At 40.6% G+C, this 26,699-nt stretch overlaps 1 protein-coding gene across 5 annotated transcripts in view; it reads left to right on the top strand.

Moving 5' to 3' along the window:
* WDR93 (WD repeat domain 93) overlaps positions 1 to 26,699 on the top strand; it is an 83,289-nt gene that overhangs the window by 43,149 nt on the left and 13,441 nt on the right. For 4 of the 5 annotated variants that reach the window (XM_088473029.1, XM_088473030.1, XM_088473031.1 and 1 more), the window contains exons 10-16: positions 1,288 to 1,374; positions 6,735 to 6,869; positions 6,962 to 7,157; positions 7,831 to 7,891; positions 8,221 to 8,377; positions 10,917 to 11,097; positions 11,191 to 11,582. In XM_088473029.1, coding sequence (XP_088329155.1) covers positions 1,288 to 1,374; positions 6,735 to 6,869; positions 6,962 to 7,157; positions 7,831 to 7,891; positions 8,221 to 8,377; positions 10,917 to 11,097; positions 11,191 to 11,293 — 920 coding nt within the window. In that variant the 3' untranslated portion in view covers positions 11,294 to 11,582. Of the gene's footprint in view, positions 1 to 1,287; positions 1,375 to 6,734; positions 6,870 to 6,961; positions 7,158 to 7,830; positions 7,892 to 8,220; positions 8,378 to 10,916; positions 11,098 to 11,190; positions 11,583 to 26,699 lie in introns of those variants that run through there. The other variant, XR_015878440.1, reaches the window with a different exon arrangement.

Raw genomic sequence — 26,699 nt, 5'->3', positions numbered from 1 at the left:
TCATAGATATCGTACCATGTGTACGCACCTCAAATATAATAGAAATGTTGACAAATTTAGAGATTTCCGACATTGTGAATGTAAACATTGTAAATGGTGACTGCTGACTGCGTACCCTTACTGCAGGTAATTACATCCATTTGTACAAACACATCTTCACTTTTCTGCAAGTAATTACATCTGATTATTCCAAAGCATCAGTACGTACAAGGCCTCAGAAAGGTATCATGTTTGTGTAACAGCTGAATAATAATAGGAAAGGGTGCTGCTTTTGGTCAGCATTTGTATTGCAGTGTAATAGTGGAAGCTAAAATATTATAAAAAAAAGCGATTCAATTACTTTTTGTTAACATCGATGCTATAATTTATTCAGAGTGACATCACAATAAGGCCCATTTATATTAGACTAGGAAACTCAGCTCAAGTGCTGTACACAAGCCTATGTCACAAGCATTCCCTGGACTAATATACATGGGCTCACAACGTGTCTAGATACAGGACAGGATATCTATATATACTGTATTTTCTATTTAATTAAATGGAGGGTTTACAAATAATGCAACAAGTAAGAAATACTCCCTTAACGTTACATCTGACTCTCTGTTCTTCTCGCCTCTCCATTATCTCCCTTCATAGTGAGCCATAGGTTTCCTTTATCATTTCCTATTCCAAGTCTGTGTCTGTGTTGCTGTAAAACATTGGTTTGGATATAATTCTGTGTGTCACAGAAACCGCCATTGGTTTGGTCATATTATAGCAGGAAATTCTCCTTATAGCAAATACTTTATTATCAGTTAGAGTTACATCAATGTTATTAAACAGTATATTGCACTAACTGTAAAGTATGTTTCATTGATGTGATTAAACAATATATGAAACACTATATTAAATTCAAGCAGTTCAATTTACCACATTTTGCTTTACAGGTTTTGGATGTGACATGTAAACTGTATTTGCATCCACTAGATGGTGCCACCACCTAAACCTAATCTTTAAACCAAACAAGAATATAATAGGGGGAGATACTGTATATCAAGCCTTCTAAAGAGTGGCGAGGTGGAGAAGTGAAGAAGTTTCCCATAGCAACTAATCAGCTTCTCCCTATCATTTTATAGAATGTACTTAATAAATACTAGTTAGAAGCTTATTGGTTGCTAAGGGTAACGTCACCACTTGTTCAGTTATACACTCCTTTAGAAGCTTTGATACATCTCCCCCATAGTGGTGAAAAGATGCAGCTGATCAATTACATTTTATCTGGCTAATAATGTCTGTTTCCATTTGTAGGTACACCTAATGCTATAAGTGTACACTGGAATGGATATCACAATCACCTCATGTACTTTTTGGGGAAACCTGCAAAGGATAAGGCAGGTAAAGTATTTTAGAGTTTACTTGATATGTATGAAGTAAAGTATACAGATGTGTCCTTGCTCATCTAGCCTCAATACGACGTGCAGCGCACTATGTCCAGTGTGAGTGAGCCGTCAGGTCACGTGCAACTCTGCTAGCGTCGGGCGTCCTTATTTGCCAAAAATGCATCCTAGTGGCAATGCGATGCACCAGGAGCATTGTCAGCAAAATAAGACACCCGGCGCTAGCAGAGTGTCATGGGAATAGGTTTGCCGAGAGGAGCTGTTTGGCGCAACTGCAGCAAAGACGAGTGAGGACACATCTGTGTATAAAACATCAGAGTAGGAGCTCATGTAACATAAATATGTGTTTGGCTGAATCTGACAGGGTCGTGCTTGGACTGAGTAGCTGGGTCAGACAGGACACCATTTACACAGTTGTAGAATGGCATGCACAGTCATTAAGAGTCCTTTAAGACAGTGCCATAACTACCGCTCCTGGTGCCCAGTGCAGGCCACGCCCCCTCTGTATGATGTCACACAGAGGGGGAGTGGCTTGCACATTAAAGGAGTTTGAAAAGTAGGTTTACATCAACTTCAGATGCATGAGAGCTAGCATTACTGCAGCCTATTGCTGCCATACAGTCTCTTTTGTTAAAGGAGCAAATGAGTGTGTGAGATTGCAGTCATACACTTTAAAGAATAGAGTGGGAAGGAATCACAGCTTGAAGGTTAGCTTGGGCTATTGTGCACAATGCTGTGAGAATGACAGCATCAATATATGTGGATACAGTCATTGAGTGTTACCTTGTAAGCGCAATTTACTTGTAAATGAAATGGATAGAGCCAGTCTTTTATGCGTCACTTGGGTATTTCAGTCTATCTTCCATTGATTTCTTTTTTCTTAAGGGTCTACCCTTTATAATTCATCAACATCTTCACAGTGAGCCTGGATGTATTACCTAGATCTAATCACTATTTCTCTATTGTTTTGCTTGTACACAATTCTTAAAGTGTTACAGTGATGAGGACACTGCGGTGGCAATGTTTAGGCAATTATCTTATTAAATAGATACACATTATGTGTTCATGTTCTTGCAAACTTAAACTAGATCCCAAATAACATAAGCTCCAAATACGTAAATAAATGCATCTCAAAATATATAATTGTATTAGTTATACACAAAATATAGAGGCAAATATATAGAAATGGGAAAATAAACTAAGATCATTAACGTATGGATTCCCCACAATATTGAGTATATTGAGACCTAAGGAAATTGCATTCATATAAGTTGCACAAAATTGCTAGTGCCAGGTTTACATAACAATAGTCCACAAACAAAAGGGCACAGTGTCTAATGGAATTATGTAAGAGCAATATCTAACGGAATTATATAAGTGCAGCAGACTAATTGTTGAGCAAGTGGACGGATATATTTTCTAATGTTTTTAAATAACACAAGTTTGTTAGCAAAGTTTGTTATCAATGGAGGTTTGCTGAGCATTAGTTTGCATTATATCCTTGCGTTATAATTCTAGACACAAGACTTTTTAGCCTTTACAAAACCTGCAAAGGGTATAACGGTCTTAAGAGATATTAAACCCACACTGGGGAGAAATATGAGCCCTTTAGAAGTACAGACCCAATTAAACATTCTATTTCTCTTATATGTAAATTGATAAAAGAATACAATTACACCAATTTCCTAGCTTTATCAGTTCATGGAACTAAATGTCAAAATTGATGAAAGACGAGGACGATCTCTTCAATTTCACAAATGTAAGTTCTTCCATTATTGAACTGCACTACAAGCTCTGACTAGGTGGTGTCGGAGCTCCAATGTACTTCATAAAATGTTCCCAGGTCATCTAAACATATGTTTGAGATGTGGTCTCTCACCAGGTGCGCCTTCTCATATCTGGCGGGATTGACCTAAAATTACTGCTTGCTGGCAAACCATAGCTAAGATATGCAAGATTATAGTACGAGTAGTTGATGATGTCACTACTGACTTGAGCTTCTGGCTTTTCAATTTTCTAAGTATTCCCATTTCAAAATAAAAAAAAAAACCCAATTGTTAAAATACCTCAGTAATGCTACAAACGTGATTATACCAGTGTATTGGAAAACCTGCAAGCCTCCAAGCATCAATAGATTTTAGGGAATAGATCAATATATGGAAATGGAAGACATCACACTCTCTGCGATGGATAGATATCCAGAATTCTATGAACGATAGGAGATCCTGTGGGTTTCTAATTTCACACATGAGGTGTATAATCTTTACCATACAATTGGTACAAAGACAAACAACTTGATACAAATTTAATATGAGGAAGCCCCGTTCAAAACTCTGATCTGTGTGTGTGCTCTTGTATGAGGAAACATTTTCCTCATAATGAAGTTGGAAAAAACAAAATGTTCCCCAAATTAAGTAAAAGGAAGATATACAGTCAGGTCCATAAATATTGGGACATTGACAGAATTTTCATATTTTGGCCTCTATTCACCTCCACAATGGCTTTGAAATGAAACAAACAAGATGTGATTTAACTGCAGACTTTCAGATTTAATTTGAGGGTAATTACATCCAACTCAGGTAAACGGTGTAGGAATTACAACAGTTTCTATATGTGCCTCCCACTTTTTAAGGGGCCAAAAGTAATGGGACAAACTAAACAATCCTAAATTTAACTTTTACTTTTTAATACTTTGTTGCAAATCCTTTGCAGGCAATTACAGCCTGAAGTCTGGAACGCATAGACATCACCAGACGCTGGGTTTCATCCCTGGTGATGCTCTGCCAGGCCTCTACTGCAAATGTCTTCAGTTCCTGCTTGTTCTTGGGGCATTTTCCCTTCAGTTTTGGCTTCATCAAGTGAAATGCATGCTCAATCGGATTCAGGTCAGGGGATTGACTTGGCCATTGCATAACATTCCACTTTTTAGCCTTAAAAAACTCTTTGGTTGCTTTTGCAGTATGCTTCGGGTCATTGTCCATCTGCACTGTGAAGCGCTGTCCAATGAGTTCTGAAGCATTTGACTGAATATGAGCATATAATATTGCCCGAAACACTTCAGAATTCATTCTGCTGCTTTGTCAGCAGTCACATCATCAATAAATACAAGGGAACCAGTTCCATTGGCAGCCATACATGCCCACGCCATGACACTACCACCACCATGCTTCACTGATGAGGTGGTATGTTTTGGATCATGAGCAGTTCCTTTCCTTCTCTTCTCTTCCCATCACTCTGGTACAAGTTGATCTTTGTCTCATCTGTCCATAGGATGTTGTTCCAGAACTGTAATGGCTTTTTTAGATGTTGTTTGGCAAACTCTAATCTGGTCTTCCTGTTTTTGTGGCTCACCAATGGTTTGCATCTTGTGGTGAACCCTCTATATTCACTCTTGTGAAATCTTCTCTTGATTGTTGACTTTGACACATATACATCTACCTCCTGGAGAGTGTTCTTGATTTGGCCAACTGTTGTGAAGGGGTTTTTCTTCACCAGGGAAATAATTCTTTTGTCATCCACCACAGTTGTTTTCCGTGATCTTCCGGGTCTTTTGGTGTTGCTGAGCTCTCCGGTGCGTTCTTTCTTTTTAAGAAACAGTTGATTTGGCCACACCTAATGTTTTTGCTAACTCTCTGATGGGTTTGTTTTGAGTTTTTAGCCTAATGATGGCTTGCTTCACTGATAGTGACCGCTCTTTTGATCTCATATTGAGAGTTGACAGCAACTGATTCCAAATGCAAATGTCACACCTAGAATCAACTCCAAACCCTACCTGCTTAATTGATAATGAAATAACGAGGGAATAGCCCACACCTGTCCATGAAATAGCTTTTGAGTTGATAGTCCCATTACTTTTGGCCCTTTAAAAAGTGGGAAGCACATATAGAAACCGTTGTAATTCCTACACCGTTCACCCGATTTGGATGTAATTACCCTCAAATTAAATCTGAAAGTCTGCAGTTAAAGCAGATCTTGTTTGTTTCATTTCAAAGCCATTGTGGTGGTGAATAGAGGCCAAAATATAAAAATTCTGTTAATGTCCCAATATTTATGCACCTGACTGTATGTAGACACATGCTCCCTCTCATATTAATTTCATGTATGCATTGTTGATGGACACTTATTAATCCCTTTTTTAAATTTATGATACTTATATTATTTAGCACTATGACTCTTTCTTAATTATTATTAACACGCATAGTGTAATGGATTAGCACTATCACAATATTCTTGTATTTAATAAACACTGGCTAAATATTTTTTCTTAAACCATTGTGGTGGTGAATAGAGGCCAAAATATGAAAATTCTGTCAATGTCCCAATATTTATGGACCTGACTGTAGGTGTTTTGATTTTCCAGTATTCAATTCAAAATTGTATAGAACAGAAAAGAGTAGCTGATTACTAGGATCATGAGTCCCCTTATTTAAAATTTTGTTGGTGAACAGCGAATATCAAAATATAGGCATGGAATTGGTCCTATTGGGAATATCGGTTACAGTCAGCAGTACCATATCTAGGGCTTCTGTCGCCCTTGTCAAAGTGAAGGACTTCACGAACTAAAACTTCTACTCAGCTGTGTTATGGCAACATAGCATCGCATGTGCTGCACTTCGGGGCCACAACATCATGGAGGCTCCATGATGGAGCTCACATCTAGGAGTTTGGACCAAAAGGCAAAGCTGGCACTAGGAATTTGGACATTGTGAATACTGATCAGAAGTAAAAGTGATCGGGAAAATCTTTCTGACCACTCAAAGCCATGAGCTAGCTGCTCTGACTATTCACGCTGTTCATACTGTCCCAAGAGTAGGATTTATATTATACTTTGTGGGTATTGGTATGGCAGCTTTCCACTGTATCTCTCTCCAAGATTTGATAAATCTCCGCCTTTATTAAGCAAAGTACTATTGGCTCTGCTCTACTGTAAAGCATACCAATCCAGATCCTAAATGGTAGCCATATTTTGCAAATAAATGCACTCCTAGAAAAATATGCACATTTACATACTGTACAGTATACAATGGTTGTAAATTTAAATCATATTCTTTGAATGTTCTATTATAACAGTTTATATGCTTATATTTTATAATATGACAACAATAGACCACTGTTAAATGTTTTCTTTTTGCACTAGCAACCAATCAAAAGCTTGTTTACATTATCTTAATTTCACTAGACAGAAGCTAATTTCTAATTAGTTGCTGTGGTTCAGGGCAAATTCTGCACCCACCTGTAAATGCAATATTAGTAAATGCCCCTGTTAATGCTATACATTATTGACCCGGCCCCTATATTTTCAATTCAGCCCCAATGAATACATCTATTATTTTTTATTTATTTATTCCCATCTTTTAGATATTGAGTTAAAGCCTGATATTGTCTGGCCGTGTGCAGCTCCCATCAGATTCTCAGCTGTCAGCTCTTGCGCTGCCTACTTGGCCCTTGGCCTTGAAGATGAAACACTTACAGTGTGGGACATGAAGTATTCTGGTGAGCTTTGCACTTGTTTATTTTACATTTGCACATTATTTATAAGAAAACTTTTTTACTAATACGTCAGGAAACTCTTTCTACATTCCCAGGATCCCCATTAGCTGTTGTTGCCCTACCAGAGGAAAGGTCCATAGACAACATCTATTTCTTAGGGCACAAGAGCTCTAACAGAGATTATCCGTCCGTGCCTAGAGTCCAGATCTTGGTGTTGGGGACGGATAAATCACTGTACCTTGTGACTGCAGTGGGAGGCAAGGAATCCAGCCTTGTTCTTCTCCAGGAGGGGTGAGACCTTTGCACCTAGACTGTTATTTAGCTGTTATAATATTATTATGATATTTAATTAATCAACTTTAATAGAAAACAACCAATTATATAATTGTTATTTCTGCGTGGATTAAGTTGCAATTTAGAAATAAAACCTTAATTACTGATTCTTAATTTTAAACATTTTTGTAAGAAACTATTGCCTACACTACATTGTGTTATATGGATATAAGTACATTAACATTTTCTGTGTTCATATAGTTCTATGAGTAGGGTCACATTACACAATGCTTAGCAAATAATATAGTGTACATGTCATTCTGTAGAAATACATATATACCTAACTAAAGAGTGAACTGAAATAACATGAATAACCGGCATTGGCGTGTCTTTAATGGGTGCACAAGGGCCCTTGCACCTCTCCAGAGTCTCATGTAGGCGCTGCAGCAGAGATCACCAGGAACTTAGCGTGGCACCCGTTTTCCTGGTGATCTGTTAATGCGCAGTAGAGAAGTCACTGTGGACATGGCACTGGTGCCACAGAGAGGAGAGGTTTGCATAGAGCCTACCCACGTGCCCTCTCCTCTCTTAGACCGCCCCTGATAACCGGGGATGTGCATATTGGAGATTTTGCTCAATATGTAATGGGTCACAGCCAGTGATATGTTTATCTTACATGTCTTCCTTACAGCCCTGGATCCCCAGATGAACAGATCAGTGCAGTTGTGCCAGTCAGCTCACTTCCCAATGGCGTGAGTAATACTAACACTTGTCATCTATGTGTGCTCTAAATCTCGTTTTTGTTCACCTCTCTCCTATGTCCAGGTGGGCTTCCATTATCTGTATCCATTGTGTTCTTCCATATTTACCTGCACTCCATATCTCTATCTGCTTCCACATTTCCCTGTATCCCATGTACTGGTGTTCTTTCATGTATTGTATTATCATGTACAGTCTGTGGTTGTGTAATTTTAATATTTATAAATGTTTGTTGCTTTATGACTTTTATTCGGCATCTGTAATGTATTGCAATTTATGACAAGATATTATGACATTACTATTTTTGCTAATTGTATTATAGGTGCTTTTATTCTACCGCAGTGGTATTGTCCAGCTCTTGGATGTTGTGTTGAATCAGAAAGTTTGCCAATTTGGGCTGCCAGTGTCCTATAAATTGGCATTTCCCTGGCAGCCAGTTTATGCCCTTGATTCAGAGAACATTTGTCTTTTTCTTAAAGGTGGGTAATGATATTTATCACCTTATACCTCTGACAGAGATAAATAATAAAATATACGTGATATAGAAAACCTCAACAATTTAATTCTATTTTTATGCATTAATAAATAGATGTGCATGTGTATTGATCTTGTTTCAGAGGTGTTGTAGCAATACTGTTCATATTGCTTTACAAGTATCTGCTCTCATGTGAAGCATTATGCTATTTAATGAAAACTGTGATTTAAGTCATGTTACTTTTATATTTAATAACTAAAGCTGGGTACACACTATACGATGTGCAGCCCAGTGACGGTGCAATGTAACAATACATTGCGTGTGCCATACACTTTGCAAGATCCAGTGTATGTCAGTGCGATGTGTTGTCACATGCTGTAGGGTGAGGATATAGAGACAACAGCATGAAAGCATGTATCATTCTGGATCTGCTACCATCAAACTTTTAAAACCTGGAAGGTGCAGTTCATCGCATTTGGGCTAATTTTCCCCACAAAGTATACTGCAGTTAGTAGAATCCATGCCTGGATGATTTCATGCCGTATTAAAGGCAAAAGGTGGTCTAGCAATGTACTAACCTGGTGGTCATAATGGTTTTCTATAAGTAATATCTTTTACATAGATACATCTGAAAAAAGGAATATCCTTGTTTCAGTATTCTCAGGGCACTATTATATGTTAATAACATAGTATACATTAGGGACCTGATGCTGAGTTTAATGTATGCCTGTTGGTGAAGCGTATATATTGTGTGTTTTTGCACTGCGCATGTTGCAGAGCTGTGCACACGCAAGTACAGGTGAGAGTCAGTGGCGTATCTATAATGGGTGCAGTGTGTGCGGGGCACACAGGCCCCGCACCGCACACCCTGCACCCATATTAGTGTAAACTTACCTGTCCGTGGTCCCGCGTCGGGTGTAAGCACTGCTCGGAACACCAGAAAATGGCCGCCGTGGCAGTAGACTCCGGGCACACTTTAGTGCCCAGAGTCTACTAATGCTCCGGTGGCTGGCCACCTGCATCAGTAGGCTGCCGGCCACCACGGAGAGAGGAAGGGGCCCTGCACGAGGAGTGCACACGGGCCCACTCCTCTCTTAAGACGCCCCTGGTGAGAGTCCTGCATATTTCTAATGCATCTATGCTTGCAAATAAAGAGGCATAGCTGGGCTAAACTGGGGCATCCTCATGCAGGCAAAGTTCGGTGACAGAGTGTCACCGTTACCGTGGGCTATGCAGAGTTGAACATACGTGTAATATGCATGTTTCCATGCTTATCTTTTTGCAAGCAGTATAAGGCTGGTGCAATTGTACACTGATGATATCGATGAGTAGCAAACCAGGCGCGGACCACAAGATGCAAACAATTCTGCATAAGGGGGACTGTATGCATTTTGTTGTGAATTGAAACTATAATTTCTATTGTGTTCTAAATTACACAAAGGTGGTTACTGCAGTTGGCAGTCTAATGTCTCAAGTCTGCATTAGCAAAGCATGTGTCTGTGTATCCATTTATAAATGTGTCCGTGCATTCACTTGCATGACAAGGTGGCATGATTGACTGATGGATATGCGAGATCTACAAGGAAATGATTTAGGAGAGATTCATCAAACCTTCAAAAGAGGAAAAGTGAAGGCGGCATTCATAGTAATCAATCAGATTGTAGCTATCATTTTATAGACTGTACTATATAAATGATAGCTATAAACTGATTGGTTGCTACAGGCAACACCTTCATTATCCTCTTTCAAAGGTTTATAGGTACCAGCAAACAGTAGAAAGTAAATATTAAGGAGAGAGGCTTAATGTGATAGCAGGCAGTTACAGTATATGTTATAGCAGGCAGTTACAGTATATGTTATAGCAGGCAGTTACAGTATATGTTATAGTAGGCAGTTACAGTATACAGTCAGGTGCATAAATATTGGGACATTGACAGAATTTTCATGTTTTGGCCTCTATTCACCACCACAATTGCTTTGAAATGAAACAAACAAGATGTGCTTTAACTGCAGACTTTCAGATTTAATTTGAGGGTAATTACATCCAAATCAGGTGAACGGTGTAGGAATTACAACGATTTCTATATGTGCCTCCCACTTTTTAAGGGGCCAAAAGTAATGTGATAGCAGGCAGTTACAATATATGCGACAGCAGGCAGTTACAGTATATGTTATAGCAGGCAGTTACAATATATGTGATAGCAGGCAGTTACAATATATGTGATACCAGGCAGTTACAGTATATGTTATAGAAGGCAGATATATATGATGGCTTTCTGGCACTGAACATTTCAATCCCAATTTTCTTTGTTCCAAAAATCTATGCAGACCTTCACCAAAAAATAGAGATATGATATCCTGTATATCTGATACAGTTATCGAATCATCTCTAGTGACATAATATATCCTCCTCCACTCTATTGTATTGTACTCTATTGAATAGTAACAATGGTACAGGTAGATCTTAATGAAAAATCCATATACTACTCATCGTTGGATTGTGACAAGATATCTTTACATGATTATCTGACTTTACCTTGCAGCGAACAAGGTAGTGACATCAGGAGAGATGTTGGCCACAGAAAATGGTCCTTGCACTCTCTTTGGCTTCAGTCTGGACAGTTTGCTGTCTCAAATGGAATCTGTCATGAAAGTACAGCAGTCTGCAGTTCCGTTACACAACTTACACTGGGAACAGACATGCAAGTCACTCTTTCAGACAAGGTAAGACTTTCAATCCATTAAACAGAAATACTCAAAACCTTAATATAAGCATAAATGTAAATGTTTACAGTGTGACTTCTTTTCCTTTCACAGACTGCAGACTTTTCCAGAGAGGAGAAAGCAGATGGCAGAATCATGGGCTCTGCTAAGAAAGCAAGCCTCTGACCTAACACAGAGGGATCTCCTGTGCAGGTGAAAGAAGAGGAGATAACAAGATTTTCTGTAATAAAATAAAAACATTTAAAGGACATAAACAAGGTGCAAACATTTATTTTTTTTAGCAGATGTCTGAGGTTACCATGCTACAGAGCTAAATCATAAAACATGCTGTACAGCAGTGACATACATTTCTTATTAGAAATATCTGTCACTGTGTCATACAGAACTGGGATCCCATTGTCCCAGACTCTATCCCTATATTTCAACAAGCGCTAAACACCAATAATACTGTATCTCCATTCATGGAGTTTTATTGCTCTTGATCAAAGCTGGGGAGAACTCAAAGTAATAAAAACATAAAACTCATTTTAACTACTTTATGTCCATATTTAACTTTTAATATTACTTTCTGATGTGATCAAAAAATCTCAAAGCTGATGCAACCTCATGTAGCTTCCTTCCGCAACTCACAGATCAGTCTCCGCCACAATTGTTAAGCTTTTGGATATTATGGTGTCACTAAAACCCTCTGTATTCTGTCCCACTTTGTCTGGTGACCCTTCATCCATCAGTCAAGACACAAGAAATTTTGTTATGTCCTGTCCAATTTGTACTAGCAGCAAACCCTCCAGAACGCAGATATTGGGATCTCTTATGGCACTGTCTATTCCTTTTAAATCATGGTCCTATATATCTATGAACTTTACTCTAGAGTTTCCCTTATCTAACGGGTTTAATACCATTTGGGTAATCGTTGATAGATTCAGCAACATGGCCCATTTTGTTCCTTGGTCTCCCAACTGCCAAACAACATGCCAAGCTTTTTATTAGGCATGTCTTCAGGCTTCAGGGTATTCTCACTAACATTGTCATTTACCAGGGTATCACAGTTTGAAGTTTAATTCAAGAGCTTCCTTTTTGCTCTCTTGGGAATCTCTCCTCAGCATATGGCCAAGCTGATCGTGTGAGCCAAAGTTTGGAGCAATATTTGTTATGTTTCTAGTTCCCAGAAAGATTGGTCCAAAACACTCTCTTGGGTGGAATTCACCTATATTAAGGCCACTCCTGTATCACCTGGGTCTTCTCCTTTCTTTTTTGTGTTCTTTTGAAGTTTTGCACATCCTAAACATAACTGGAAATAGGTTCATCTAGCCTTGACTCAGAGAGCATTTGTTGTTTTTTGATATACACAGGAAATTCTTCAACTTTAGGGTTGTAGACAGTCTGTCTTTCAACTCTTTCCATCAGCTTGAAGCATCCATCGGCAAAGTTGGGGCCTAAGTCTTTTGGACCATTAAAGATCATAAAGAAGCATACTTTCAATGTTTAAACTTGTATTCTATTCTTCAAAGTTTTGTTGTAGAACTCCCTCATACCCATCTTCAATTTTAGGTATTGGTCAATATGAATATGAGGATGGGAAGATCTTTGACTATATGAAGTTACAAAAATGAGTGAAGATAGGGGGAACCATTGCATAGTGCCATTACTTATAGAGAAAAAAGAAGAACAGGCATTTCCCAGGGCTGAGGCCATGAAATTACATTATAGAGTGGACACACTGGTAAGGAATTCATCTTGAAAGCAATAAGAGGCTATTGCGCTCTTCATGAAAAGCCACCCATTGCCCAAAACCTTTTTCAGCATTCAAAGTTCCATTCAATACTCCCTATCACTCACAATGCAGGTTGCTCTTCCTTCATGTCCACAGTATCTATAATCTTGTATATAATGTCATCCATTCTTCATAATTTGGATCATTCCTCCAGAAACTGCCTAATGCTCTACATCAGCGTTTTTCAACCACTGTGCCGTGGCACACTAGTGTGCCGCAAGCAGTTGTCAGGTGTGCCACTTGTCAGCAAAGTCAGAGCTGACTTTACTTGTACTGCTGGCCCGGGCAGTTCTGGGCTCTTTTGGGAGGCTCAGGCGCACCCTAGCCGTGACCTATGGAGATGCAGCGGCATGACATAGATTACGCACGCTGTGTTGCACGCCCGCCTGCACAATGCTCCCTGCTGTGCACTGTGTGCTCAGTCACTGAGTGTGACTCAGCAACCCCAGCCGATGAGGGACAGGACAGGGACGACGGTGAGCCGTCTCAGATGGTTATTTTATTGTTTTCTGTGGGGACATTTGATTTTTTTTCCGTGGAGAGCAATGTGATTGTTTTTTATTCTGTGGGGGCCATTTTGTTTTATATTTTTTTCTGTGGGGCCAATTGTGTTTGTTTTTGTTCTGTAGGGGCCATTGTATTTTATTTTTTTCTGTGGGGGGGCAATGTGTGCGTGTGTCTTTGTTTTTCTGTAGGGGCCAATGTCTTGTCTTTTTTCCTGTGCGGGGCCAATTTGTGTGTGTTTTTTTTCCCGTGGGGGACTGATGGTGTGCCTTAGCAATTTTAAAATCTTGTTCGTTGTGCCGCAGGGCTTACAAAGGTTGAAAATCACTGCTCTACATGTTTCCCACATTCCACTGTAGGCTTACCGTATAATGTATATAAATATTTTATTAGCTGGGTGATCTCATGTTGCATAAAATTGTAACAAATTTGCAAAACAATATTTTAGTCTATGACTCCTTATGTAGCTCTAGTTATCTACAAATATTAATTGATGGAAAGAATTGTGGACATCTGTGATGTTTGGTAGTGTCGCTCAATTCAGTAGAATGCGGCAATGGGCAGCGAGCAGAGTAATCTTGAAATAAATACATTTTCCTTGCTGATAAAGTAACTCTCGGCAAGTCCGTGCTTACCAAAGACTCTGGAGGCATAATCTGCCCTGGGAACTCATTTAAAATAAAAGTTTATACAGACTGACCTGAAGATTCTGGAATCACTGCTGCCGCCGGGACCAAGTAAGTAACCACTGGGCCACTAGGGGTGTTAGGTCAGCATTCTTTCATGTCGATATGTCATCCGTGTAGACATGATGAATGTTGCCATGGTCACTATCAACATGCAAAGCATGTAGACATTTTGACTAGGTCGACATTCTCATGTCAACTTAACATACCAGACCCAGGGGTTCCACCTTAGAGTTTTTATAATATGTTTCAGCAAAAGAGAATAAAAGCAAATGTTGAGACTTTTTTTAAAAGGTACACGTTACCTATCCGTACAGTACCTGCTGTAACTAAAATGTCACTTTTATTTTACCGGTTAAGTGTTCTAAAATGTGCCTCTTTGCTAACTGACATAACAGTCTCTTATATTCCAGCTCCTTTTAATTCAGTGTTAGTTTCCCCTTTGTGTTAAAATAGCTGTGTCACATTATTATCAAAGGGTACACTACACTGTATGAATAGTATTCTGTGACGGAGAGAAATTCAATTCTACACTTCAATATAGAAGATAGCAATACTGATCCTAAACAGCCAGAGGCTCTAAAGTGTATGGTAACAAATGAAAACACAATTGGTTCATATAATATTTAATAGACAATGAAACTGAGGGGTATAGTTACTAAAGTGAGAGTTTTTAGAAGTGGAGATGTTGCCCATAGCAACCAATCAGATTCTAGCTATAATCTTCTAGAAGGTGTTAGATAAATGTTAATTAGAATCTGATTGGTTGCTATGGGCAACATCTCCACTTCTAAAATCTCTCACATTAGCAAATATACCCCTTGAGAGCAGAGCCGGCCCTAGGCATAGGCAACATAGGCAAATGCCTAGGGGCATCTGAAATGCCTAGGGGCATTCCATGCCTAAGGCTGGCGGGGGAGGTTTGGGGCATCTGGATGGTGGCTCTGGCTACCCTGCGGCGGACAGCAACTAAAATGGTCCGGGGGAGCTAGCGGCGGTACAGCCGGTGCTTGGCACCAGCGCACACCGCTATGAAAGGGCTCGCAGCCTGCAGCACTAGACCGGTACTAATAATGAGTCAGACCGACTCATTATAGTACGCTGACAGCCGCGGGCTGTAATGAAGAGGGAGAAGGAGGCGGTCCGGCCGCTCCACTCACCTCTGTTCATCTCTCCTCCGGCACCGCCTTCTTGTGTGCAGCCTCTCCTCCTGCAGTTGCCACCGGGTATTTGTTTTTTTTTTAACCGTCCCTGGCGCGACTAAAGAAAACCTAACAGTGAAGGGAGACTCTGCCAGCCCAGCACAGCCAAACCAGCCCCGAGACCTGTCAGCCTGCCTGTCCTGCATTGCCTGCTCCTCGGTAAGTATCTCTAGTCCCAACAGTACCATAACTGCAATGCCCTGTGGGCAGGGAGATGGGGGGGGGGTTTGAATATTTTTGTCTGTGGGGCAGTGATTTTTTTCCTTCGTGGGGGCAATGTATATATTTTTTTTCCTGTGTGAGGGCAGTGTATATGAATTTTTCTATGTGGGGGCAATGTATATGATTTTTTTCCTGTGGAGGCAATGTATATGATTTTTTTCCTGTGGGGGCAATGTATATGAATTTTTCTGTGTGGGGGCAATGTATATGATTTTTTTCCTGTGTGGGGGCAATGTATATGATTTTTTTTCCTGTGGTGCAATGTATATGATTTTTCCTTGTTTGGTGCAGTGTGTTTTTTACTGTGGGGGCAATGTATTTGCCAGCCACCAAGCACAGGAAGGACTAGGAGCCTAGAAACAACTGCAGGGGCGGACGCACGGCAGCTGCATTCTCGTATGTGCTTCGGCAATCAGCTTCACAGGTAGCCTGGCAGCTCTGTTTTTGACTTATGCTGGGTACACACTAGACTATGGACCTCATTCAGAGTCGGTCGAAGCGGCCGCACGGTCGTACGGGAAAAGGGGCCGGATATGCAAATGATTCCCTCGCAAGTTGTGTCCCTAAGTTCGGATCGGTAGCTGGCCGACCAAGGAGAGGAAGCGGCCGGAATTCCAAAAAAGTACACCCCCTTCTCGTACGCATTACACGTCATCTCCGGGCATATAAGGATTAATTGAGACCATCGGGAACCATCGGAACTGGTCGTAGAGCTTAAGGTTGACCATACTCTCTCTTAAGCTCTACGATCATGTCAGTGTAAAAACCTCCCATGTCACATGTGCCATGACGCTACTTTGTTAATTATGCACTCCCATAAACCGTATGCACTCCCATAAAACGCCATTCGCATAATTAGGCACGCCTGCGTTCGGATCTCCACTCCCCCGTTTTCAAGCACCTTCCCCTGTTACCACCCACAAACGCCTCAATCTGTCACTCAAACTACCGACCTGGCTGTGTTCAAGGAGAGAGAAATTTCTGATCGTAGCAGCTAGTTTGTGCATGCGCATTGCGAACTTTACGCATGCGCAGTATAGCGAACATCGGTGGCGTACGACCGTGCGGCCGCTTCGACCGACTCTGAATGAGGTCCTATATGTCACTGACGATGTGTGCTCCCGCTCGTTGTCAGCAACTCGCCCATCAGACCTGCATCCATGTCCGACAGGCGATATCGCCAGCAGGGGCCATGCTGCCAACTGCAGCATGGCTCCCGCTGTTGCTGCCAGCATCGACAAGAGTGTATCGACTTGCCAATGATGGCACCTCACTGGGTTCCGCCGCATGCGACATCAGTGCTGGGTACACATCGCTAAGTGTGTACCCAGTGCAAGTCAGCTCAGCATCAGTGAGGGGTGTTGAGCTGACTGCTTTGAGAGGTGCTGTGTGCTGGCCAGTGTGAGGGGTGATGGGTTCTGCTGCTGTGATCTGTGCTGCTGGGTGAGGGGTGCTGTGCTGGCTGAGGATTGCTGATGGGCGAATGTAATGCTGGCTGCTGCTGTGATCTGCGCTGCTGGGAGAGGGGTGCTGGGTCAGAGACGGACCTCGTGGCCATGCTAGGGGGCACCAGCCTAAATTTTGCCTAGGGCACCAAATTGGTTAGGGCCGGCTCTGCTTGCGAGTTGAATTTATTAGAAATAACCGTAACTAACTCAACAGTTACCTGTTGGATGAATATTGATCAATGCTGCCCTGAAACATTAATGTAAATACCTCAACCGCCACAAGAGGGGAAACTAACTTACTCCCACTGCTGTAAGACTGTGACATTTCTGTGTATATACTGTAAATGTCACAATTTTGTTTATGCACGCCTATGTCATCAGCATTTTAATGCTTATGGATCAGGGAATGCAACATGTTGTTGAGCAGTAGTTATATATGGTGCAAAAGAAGAAAAAAAAACAAAATAGAACATATTTTGCACCAAAGAAAATGTTACAAATGTGACTAACCGTACAGAAAAGATAGGACATATATTTCATTACCTCAGTACAATAGGTTTATCTGTGCATGTGTGCTGAGAAGAGAAGGATGACTTATGTTTTAATGCACAAATACAGTAAAATAACAATAATAGCTGTAGCCTCTCATACTGTTTCAGAAATGAGAAAATATTGATCTTTTAAATACCCCATGACTTTTGTTCAATGAGAACTGTCAGTGATAGGTCAAGTTTACCTGTCAGGGCTTACGTTTGTACACGCTGGGGTACATTTGGTTTGGCATTTATTTAAACAAGATAGATGTACTGAATACACACTGCAGCACTCATCCTACTAACAGGCCATCTTTGTGTACCATGTGGATTTATCGTGTAATGACCTCTAGCTGCTGCTACAGGAAGGCAATGTGCACTGTCTCTGGTCCCTCAGCACAAAAGAAATCTGAAACTATAAATTGCCCTTGTATGGTTTTTGTTAACAATACAGGAAACTGGGCACATTATGGGGCTGATTTAGAGTTGCTGCGCCTTTAGCCGGTCGCACATCTGCGACTTTATGCAATGCCGTTACAAAGGCCTTCCCTGGTGTACAGCCGTGGGTCCATATATGCAAAGACTGAGACGCCCACTAAAAATACCTATTGGTGCGTCTTTAGACTCTACCTTCGTTGCGCCATCAAAACGTGCACCAGTAGGTGCAGATTCTACATTTGAGTATGGCCTCCTATGTGAGCGATTAAGCTTCTGTGGGCCTCATTCAGCAGTGTATGCAATTGCGATCACAGCTGCAATTTCGTACAGAACGGAGCTGCAAAAATTTGCTAATGGTTGCCAAAGCACAGCCTGCATAGGGACGCACACTCTCATATCTGTCCAGCCTCGCCTTTAGACCGATAGTGGCTAATTTATGCATGCCCGTGAAATGGCATTCGACCAGACAGGCATGCCTGCGTTTCTAAGACCACTCTCCCGTCACCACCCCCAAACACTGACAGCCTGTCACTCTCTCTGTGATGGATTCCTTTGTGCGTCCGTAATCGCAGTGCGGATTGTACTCATGCGCAGTGGCAAACAATCACACCACTGTGTCGGTAATCGCTATTGTGTACGCTGCTGAATCAGGCCCTGTGTACGCAAACACCTGTGACACGCCGGCGACACTCCCATAAGATGGACCATCTCCGTGCATATGAGGTATGCTTATCGCTGCATATCATGGCGATGGACTTACAATTACTAAGATCAACAGACTGGCTAATAGGAGCAAGGACTAGCTGGTAAGTAAAACTGAATACCATACAAATTGCCATGACTGATTCAAAATATATTCTGTGAATAGTTAAGGTTATAGATAAGGGATAAAGCAATCCCTAATGTAAATTATTTGCATTATACAGTAAGACAGTGAGGAATGAGTGACCATATAAAGTATAAGGTCGTAGGACAATTACACTTGCTGTTTACGCAGATATTTTTTACAGGAGTTTATACATATGCTAATATCACTTATGTGCGAATGGCAGCACAGTGGTTTTATATATATATGTGTGTGTGTGTGTATATATATATATATATATATATATATATTCTATATATATATTACACAGTACCAGTCAAAAGTTTGGACACACCTTCTCATTCAATGATTTTTGTTTATTTAAACTATTTTCAACATAGTAGATTAATACTGAAGACATCAAAACTATGAAAGAACACATGGAATTATGTTGTAAACAAAAAGGTGTTAAACAAACCAAACTGTTTTATATTTTAGATTCCTCAAAGTAGCCCCCTTTTGCTTGAATGACAGCTTTGCACACTCTTGGCATTTTCTCAATCAGCTTCATGAGGTAGTCTCCTGGAATGGTTTTGAATTTACGTGTGTGCCTTCTTAATGTGTTTGAGACCATCAGTTGTGTTGTGCAGAGGTAGGGTTACTACACAGTGGACACCACTATTTGACTATTGTTGTAATCCATATTATGGCACCAACCACTCAACTCCGTAAAGAGAAATGACAGTACATCATTACTTTAAGATATGAAGGTCAGTTGATACGGAAAATTTCAAGAACTTTGAGTGCATCCTCGAGTGCAGTTTCAAAAACCATCAAATGCTATGATGAAACTGGCTCTCTGAGGACCGCCCCAGGAAAGGAAGACCAAGAGTTACCTCTGCTGCAGAGGATAAATTCATTAGAGTTACCAGCCTCAGAAACTGCTACTTAACAGCACATAAAGTCTTCAGAGAGTTCAAGTAGCAGACAAATCTCAACATCAACTGTTTAGACTGCGTGAATCAGGCCTTCATGGTCGTATTGCTGCGAAGAAGCCACTACTGAGGATGAACAACAAGAAGAAGAGAATTGTTTGGGCCAGGAAACACAAGGAATGGACATTAGCCCATTGGAAATCTGTACTTTGGTCTGATGAGTCCAAATTTGAGATTTTTGGTTTCAACCGCTGTGTCTTTGTGAGACGCAGAGAAGGTGAGTGGATGGTTTCTGCATGTGTGGTTCCCACTCTGAAGCATGGAGGAGGAGGTGTGATGGTGTGGGGGTGCTTTGCTAGTGACACTGTTGGTGATTTATTCAAAATTCAAGGCACACTTAACCAGCATGGCTACCACAGCATTCTGCAGCGCCATGCCATCCCATCTGGTTTGCGCTTACTGGGACCATCATTTGTTTTACAAGACAGTGACCCCAAACACACCTCCAGGCTATGTAAGGGCTACTTGACCAAGAAGGAAAGTGATGGAGTGCTGCGTCAGATGACCTGGCCTTTACAATCACCCAACCTAAACCCAATTGAGCTGGTTTAGGATGAGTTGGACCGCAGAGTGAAGGAAAAGCAGCCAACAAGTGCTCAGCACCTCTGGGAACTCCTTCAGGACTGTTGGAAAACCATTCCAGGAGACTACCTCATGAAGCTGATTGAAAGAATGCCAAGAGTGTGCAAAGCTGTCATCCAAGCAAAAGGCTACTTTGGGGAATCTAAAATATAAAACATATTTTGATTTAACACTTTTTTGTTTACAACATAATTCCATATGTGTTTACATTCATAGTTTTGATGTCTTCAGTATTAATCTACTATGTTGAAAATAGTTTAAATAAACAAAAAACATGTCCAATCTTTTGCCTGGTACTGTGTATGTGTGTATATGTGTATGTATATATATATATATATATATATATATATATATATATATATATTATGCACCTTCACTCTGTATTTTTAAGCTTTTTCTTGTTTCTTCAGCACAGTTAGGGACTTTCACTGTACACCATTCCATCAGATAATAATAAACTTTAATTGACTGCTGTTATTAATTGATTGCGTTATAGGACTTGCATCTTTAGTGATATTGGGCCTGATTCATTATAGAACGCAACTGCAAATGCAATAGCGATTACACACGCAGTTCAACTGCGATAGTATGCTAATTCAGCACTACATGAGGATGCCCACTATACCTTACACATATCCGCAATGTTTAGCAAGACTGTGAAAACATCGGTACAATCTTGTACCATCAGAGCCTTACGCACGCTTGCGCAAGCTCTGACCTTACTCAGAAATTGCTAACTTCATTGCACGTTATCAGGCTTCAGGCTGTATAAGGCATCGCACTGGATAATTTATGCATGCCCGTGCAACGGCGTTCAAAAACACTGGTACGCCTGCGTTTCCCTGGCCGCCACCCCCACTCACCACCCACAAATGGCACTTCCTGTCAATCTCTCTGCGATGGGTCTGTGTAGTCACTGCGATCTCAATGGCTAGTTCGCGCACATGCAATGCGATGCATGTGCAGTATACAACAATCAGCCAATTCCGTGTGCATTAGCAACTGCAAACCTTGCAAAATCAGGCCCATTGTTCCTAATTAAGCAAGAATTCGCTTAAAAAGAAAAAAAGTTTACCAAAGTGAAATAAGTGCTATAGGGCTCTATTCAGCAATTACATTTTTACTTAATGTGGAAACGATCGCTTCTTCTCTTTTGAAGTATTTCCACTATTCTGCAATGGGTTAATGGAGAAGATAACACAATTATCTTCTACATTACTACCCATCTCGCAGATTATCACACTATAGAGAGCAAACCATTGCTCTCTACAGTGCTCTAGTGTTTTTTTGCTAGTCAGCAAGCATAAAAATGTACTTTGTATTGCGCCATCTCAGAATGGCATTATATGAAGAAAATATTTAACGATCACGAAAACTTCTGGGACAGAAGGAAATTTTCCCATCAGTCCCGACAGGATCTTGAAACTCCACCTTTCCTACAGTGTGGACAGCGGCTAGCGTATGTCCAGCTCTGGCCTCCAAAATGTGTCTGCATTGATTAAAACTTAATGTCTATATATATTTATGTGGTTTGTTATATATCAATATAAAACCACATAAACATAGTTGTGCCTATTTGCCAGAAAATTCAATGACACATCTCTGACGTAATTCTCATCCACCATGACGAAACGTACGAAGATCTTCCACTCGCTGTGACCAAACAAAGAAGACTATGGCAGTCCAACCGCAGGTTCAGACACATCTATGTATGAGCTTCACAATAACCAGCATAGCGTCGCCATGTCTGCCTATGGGACAGAAAATTAGAGGCAGTCTCATTACTTTTCAATCAGCCATCGTTTATGTATCTATACGTCTATATTTATATATATATATATATATATATATATATATATATATTATATATATAGTGACCCTCTTTGAGTACTGTTCAGTTCCAATGTACTGTTAATTTCCAGGCTACTGATATCAATTTTTGTACAGTTTGAGTCTCTCGAAATATGGAATTTTTGGAGCATGTCTGAGATAGTGAAACCTTTGCTTTCTGATAATTCAATGCACACAATCTTTGTTTAATGCGCAAGATTATTAAAAATATTGTATAAAATTATCTTCAGGCTGTGTGTATATGACACATAAATGAATTTCGTGTATCTGCACAAACTTTGATGCAGAAAATTATTTAAAATATAAAAAAATATAAATTTACCTTCTGGCTATGTGTATAAGGTGTATAAGAAATGAACATAAATGCATTCTGTGTGTAGGCGTGGGTCCCATGATATCTGATTATGGTATGCAAATATTCCAAAATACGGAAATCTGATATCCAAAATACACAAGCATTTTGGATATGAGACTCAATCTGTATAAGAAAAAATCCAAATGTGTCTTATAAATATTACATGAAACTTTATTATTCTTAATACAGACTGGTCAACTAAATATGCATTGCAATATATTTTGGAATTAACAATCCCTATTTGTAATACAACTTGAAGTAACTACAATAATATTAACATATCTCAGATGATGCAGAGAGTCAAGTTGTGGTAAGCAGAAAACATCCCTAATTGTGAAAATAAGATGTTCTCATTCTAATTCTCATACTCAGTCTAATTGTTTGCTAATGCAAACTGTTGTTTGAATACATTACAATTATTAATACATCATGTGTCCTCACCAAATACATCAGAGCTCATTTCCACAGTCTTGTTATTTGCTTGCTGTTTTATGCTCTGTCAGGGTGATTTACAAATCACAAGAGTGTAAATACTGATTTGTGACTCCATGCATTCATGTGACCTCTGCACAATCGTACCCAGTTCTATGGAGAACACAGTGTGTTTACTTAAAGTTTGGAACACTCTTGAATTTCAGTGAGTCTTCCCTGGTGACTAGACCGCCCTCACACTTTACACCCATTTCTCATATGAAGTAAGTTGGGCAGCATAGCATCATCGTGGCCTCGCCCCCCACTGATGCCATGAATCGCTGCATTGCATAGGCAAATCCCGTCACCACGCCTACTTGCTTGTCATTCAGTACTCCCCATTGGGACCTCCAGGAATAGAAGTCCATAAGGTAGGCCAGTGTGAGCTAGGCAGATCAGAGGCATTCATTACTAAATGTGCTTTTTTGTTTTAAACTGTAGTGGAAGAAATTTATTTAATTTTGATGTGTGGGATTTTGTAAATAAAATAAAGGGGTGTATAGAACACTTTTACAGGAGTATTGCCCTGCTTATATAGGCACGCTTTAAACTCTGGGTGGGCTCATAGTGTTTTGCTTCCTGCAAAAGGATCTCAATTGGAGATAGGGACATGTACCTCTACTTATAATAATAAGATGTACTATAAATTATAACTTTGTAGTGAAGCGCATCTCTAGGCTATTGAGTAAATAAAGAGCTTCAAACACACTGTAGAACTAGGGCCAGGATCTCCTCACACTCATCATTCATTTACAACATAAGTGAGGCAAAACCAAATAGGATTTTAGGTAGAAAACAAATGTTTACATAAATTACAGGGGGGGGGGGGTACTATTATATTAGTTTGAATCTAAAATTGATGTTATTGATTTGCATTTGTAGGTTTGTCCATATGCCCACATATGAAGTCTCTGGGCCAAGTGTAATAGGGTGAGAGCTTGGAAAATGTGAGCGTTTAGTAGTAAACTATTTAAACTCGCCCAATGTAATAGAGTCCTAGAACATGCAATCTCGTATGTTATTCAGACTCAGAAAACTCTCACGATTTAAACTCATCCCAGATGTTTTCCCATTTTGATAATACAATTCGACCAATGTGATAGTGTGAGAGGTTAGTACTAATCTCTCTCCCTAGTACATTTCGCCCCCTGATTCATTTTCATTTTAGTGGGGTGTTTCCAAAGACCAGTAATTGGGCATGCACCTTAAAACAGGCTAGTGGCAGTGGTAGGTGCACTTACACACAGGGGTGGATTGTGCCATTAGGCACAATATTATTATTCACACCCCGTCACGTCACTGCCCCCTTCATGTCAGGGCTGGTCCCGATGCTTCCGGATTGCCAAAGTAGCCCCAACCCCCCCCCCCAGCACTACCACCACCACAGTATCACCTCTCGCACCACAATATGCTACCCATTGACCCCTGCCAGCTGCAAAATAAAAAAAAAACATACATCATAATGAGTCTCATGCGTGGGAGTCTGCTGTGCCGCCACCAGCAAATGGCACCCCTAGGTACGTGCCTAGTGGGAAAGCCACCACTGCTGAAGGTTTGCTTTGCTGTTTGTAAATTATCCATTTTGTTTTTTAATGTTCCTTTATGCACAGTGCTAATGTGCAGTAACACAGGTTTTATTCATCTAACTTCCTCTAGACTAAGGCCCTGATTCAGAGCCACTCGCAAGCGGCAGTACGCTCGTTCCGAGCGATGTTCGCACATCTGCGCATGCGTACGGTTTTTAGTACGCATGCGCGAACCAGTCAGTGCGGCCGAAAATCGTTTGTACGCAATATAGCGAGTGCCTGCTATTTTGAGTGACAGAATAAGGCGTATGTGGGTGGTAACAGGGGAAGGTGCTTGAAAACGGGGAGTGGAGATCAGAACGCAGGCGTGCTTAAAGGTCAAAACTGGCGTTTTATGGGTGTGCATAATTAATATAGCAGCGTCAATGACCACGTCATTTGTTTTTTTTTTAACTCAGAACTGCTCGCAAAATAGCGGTTGGAAAAACCAACCACAAGAATAGCCAGCAGTTCATATCCTGTTCGATGTACTCGATTAATCTAATAAATAGCGGACATGACGTAGGATGCGAGCGGCCAGGGGGCGTATTTTTCCAAAGAATGGACGCAAGTTTTGCTCGCTCGTTCAGACATAGAGGCGTGAACAGACCGCAAACAGCGAACGGTTCATTTGAATAGCCACCCCTTGTTTTAGAACGAACGACCGCAAATAGCGAGTGGCTCTGAATGAGGGCCTAAGTTATGAATGGAGTATTACTGTAGTTGCACATCCCCAACGTATTTGTGCTCAGCTACCTGTTAATTTACAACTTGGTGTCATAAATATCTAATATTATGTCTAATGTGTTATCTTTGTCAGACCTACTTTGCGAGCTGTATGACATCAAGTTGTTTTCTGGGGATTTCAAACCTTTTTAAGAAGTTCTTCCCTTTTTCATCCTGATATGACAAGATAAGCTGTTCCCCAGAGCTCTTCAAATATGCTATCGTCTTGACCTAGTGAGATCTAAAATAAACCTAATGTTTACTGTTATTCTCATGAAACAGGAACTTGCAATGGAAATACTTTCATTTCACCGTCGTAAGATATGTGTGTACCCAGTTTTAATAGTAATTGCTGATTTTGTTTGCAATCAGCTGATAGAGCTTTGAAGAAGATGTAATGGAGCATACACACGGTCAGATTTTTCTTCAGATCTGAACGATAACTATTTAAAAAATCATTCAATCGTTCATATCTGAAGGAAAATCTGACATATCTGACATGTCTGAACGATGAACGATGCGCGTTCCCGATGGTCAGATAACGATATCTGACATCTGATGTGTTTGCAGTCAGATTTGGACAATTCCATTCATTTTAATGCAGTCAAGTCTAGAGACGAGGGGGCCCGTGTGCCGTCAGGCGGCCGGTTGCGCACTGAGCGGTGCGCTACCAGTGCCGCACTTATAGACTTAGGGCACTAGCGTGTGCCCAAAGTCTAGCGCATACACAGGTCACCGGGAAAATGGCTGCGGTGGCCATTTTCCCTGTACTGCGCATGCGCAAATGACGGGAAAGTGGCTCTGGTGGCCATTTTCCAGTAGTCTTTACAGGCGCAGACACCGGAGCCGATGTGGGACTCTGGAGAGGTAAGTTTTATAGGTGTGCGGTGCGGGGCCCCCCCTGGACCCAGGGGCCCGTGTACCCCACACACCCCGCACCCATTACAAATATGCCCCTGCAGCTAAGATATTTTTCTATTCATCAAGTCATTTCAATTGTGAAATGATACTGAAACTCACTAGCCTTGATTTAGAGGTTAATATAGTACAGGTCTGTGAGTTGTCAATTGCTGATTGAGGAGATTTTTTTTTCGATGGAAGGTCAGCTAATTCTCCCTGGTATTAGCAAATGGGGTTTCAAAGAAAAGGTATTATTGTATGATGTTTTATGGATGTGCTTTACGTGGAGCATTGTGATTAGTTTAGATGGCCCAGACAGAATATATTTCCTTAAACCCGACATTATCTGAGATGTGTTATGTTTCAAGAGGATTTGAAAAAATAATTAGCAAATGTAAAGGCAACACTGAAAGTGATGCACAGATGCCAGGTGTATAGACAGACAACATATCACAGGGGCCTATTCATCCCCTGCATTCTTTCCCAGATACAGTAGGTATAATGTCCTATTTCTGCATACCGCAGCAATATAAAATTATTTCCCA

Source organism: Taudactylus pleione, unplaced genomic scaffold, assembly GCF_031769625.1.
Source record: "Taudactylus pleione unplaced genomic scaffold, aTauple2 ptg000129l, whole genome shotgun sequence".
Taxonomy (NCBI): Eukaryota; Metazoa; Chordata; class Amphibia; order Anura; family Myobatrachidae; genus Taudactylus; species Taudactylus pleione.
Note: the sequence above shows the minus strand (reverse complement) of the source record. Positions and strands in the feature narration are given on the sequence as shown.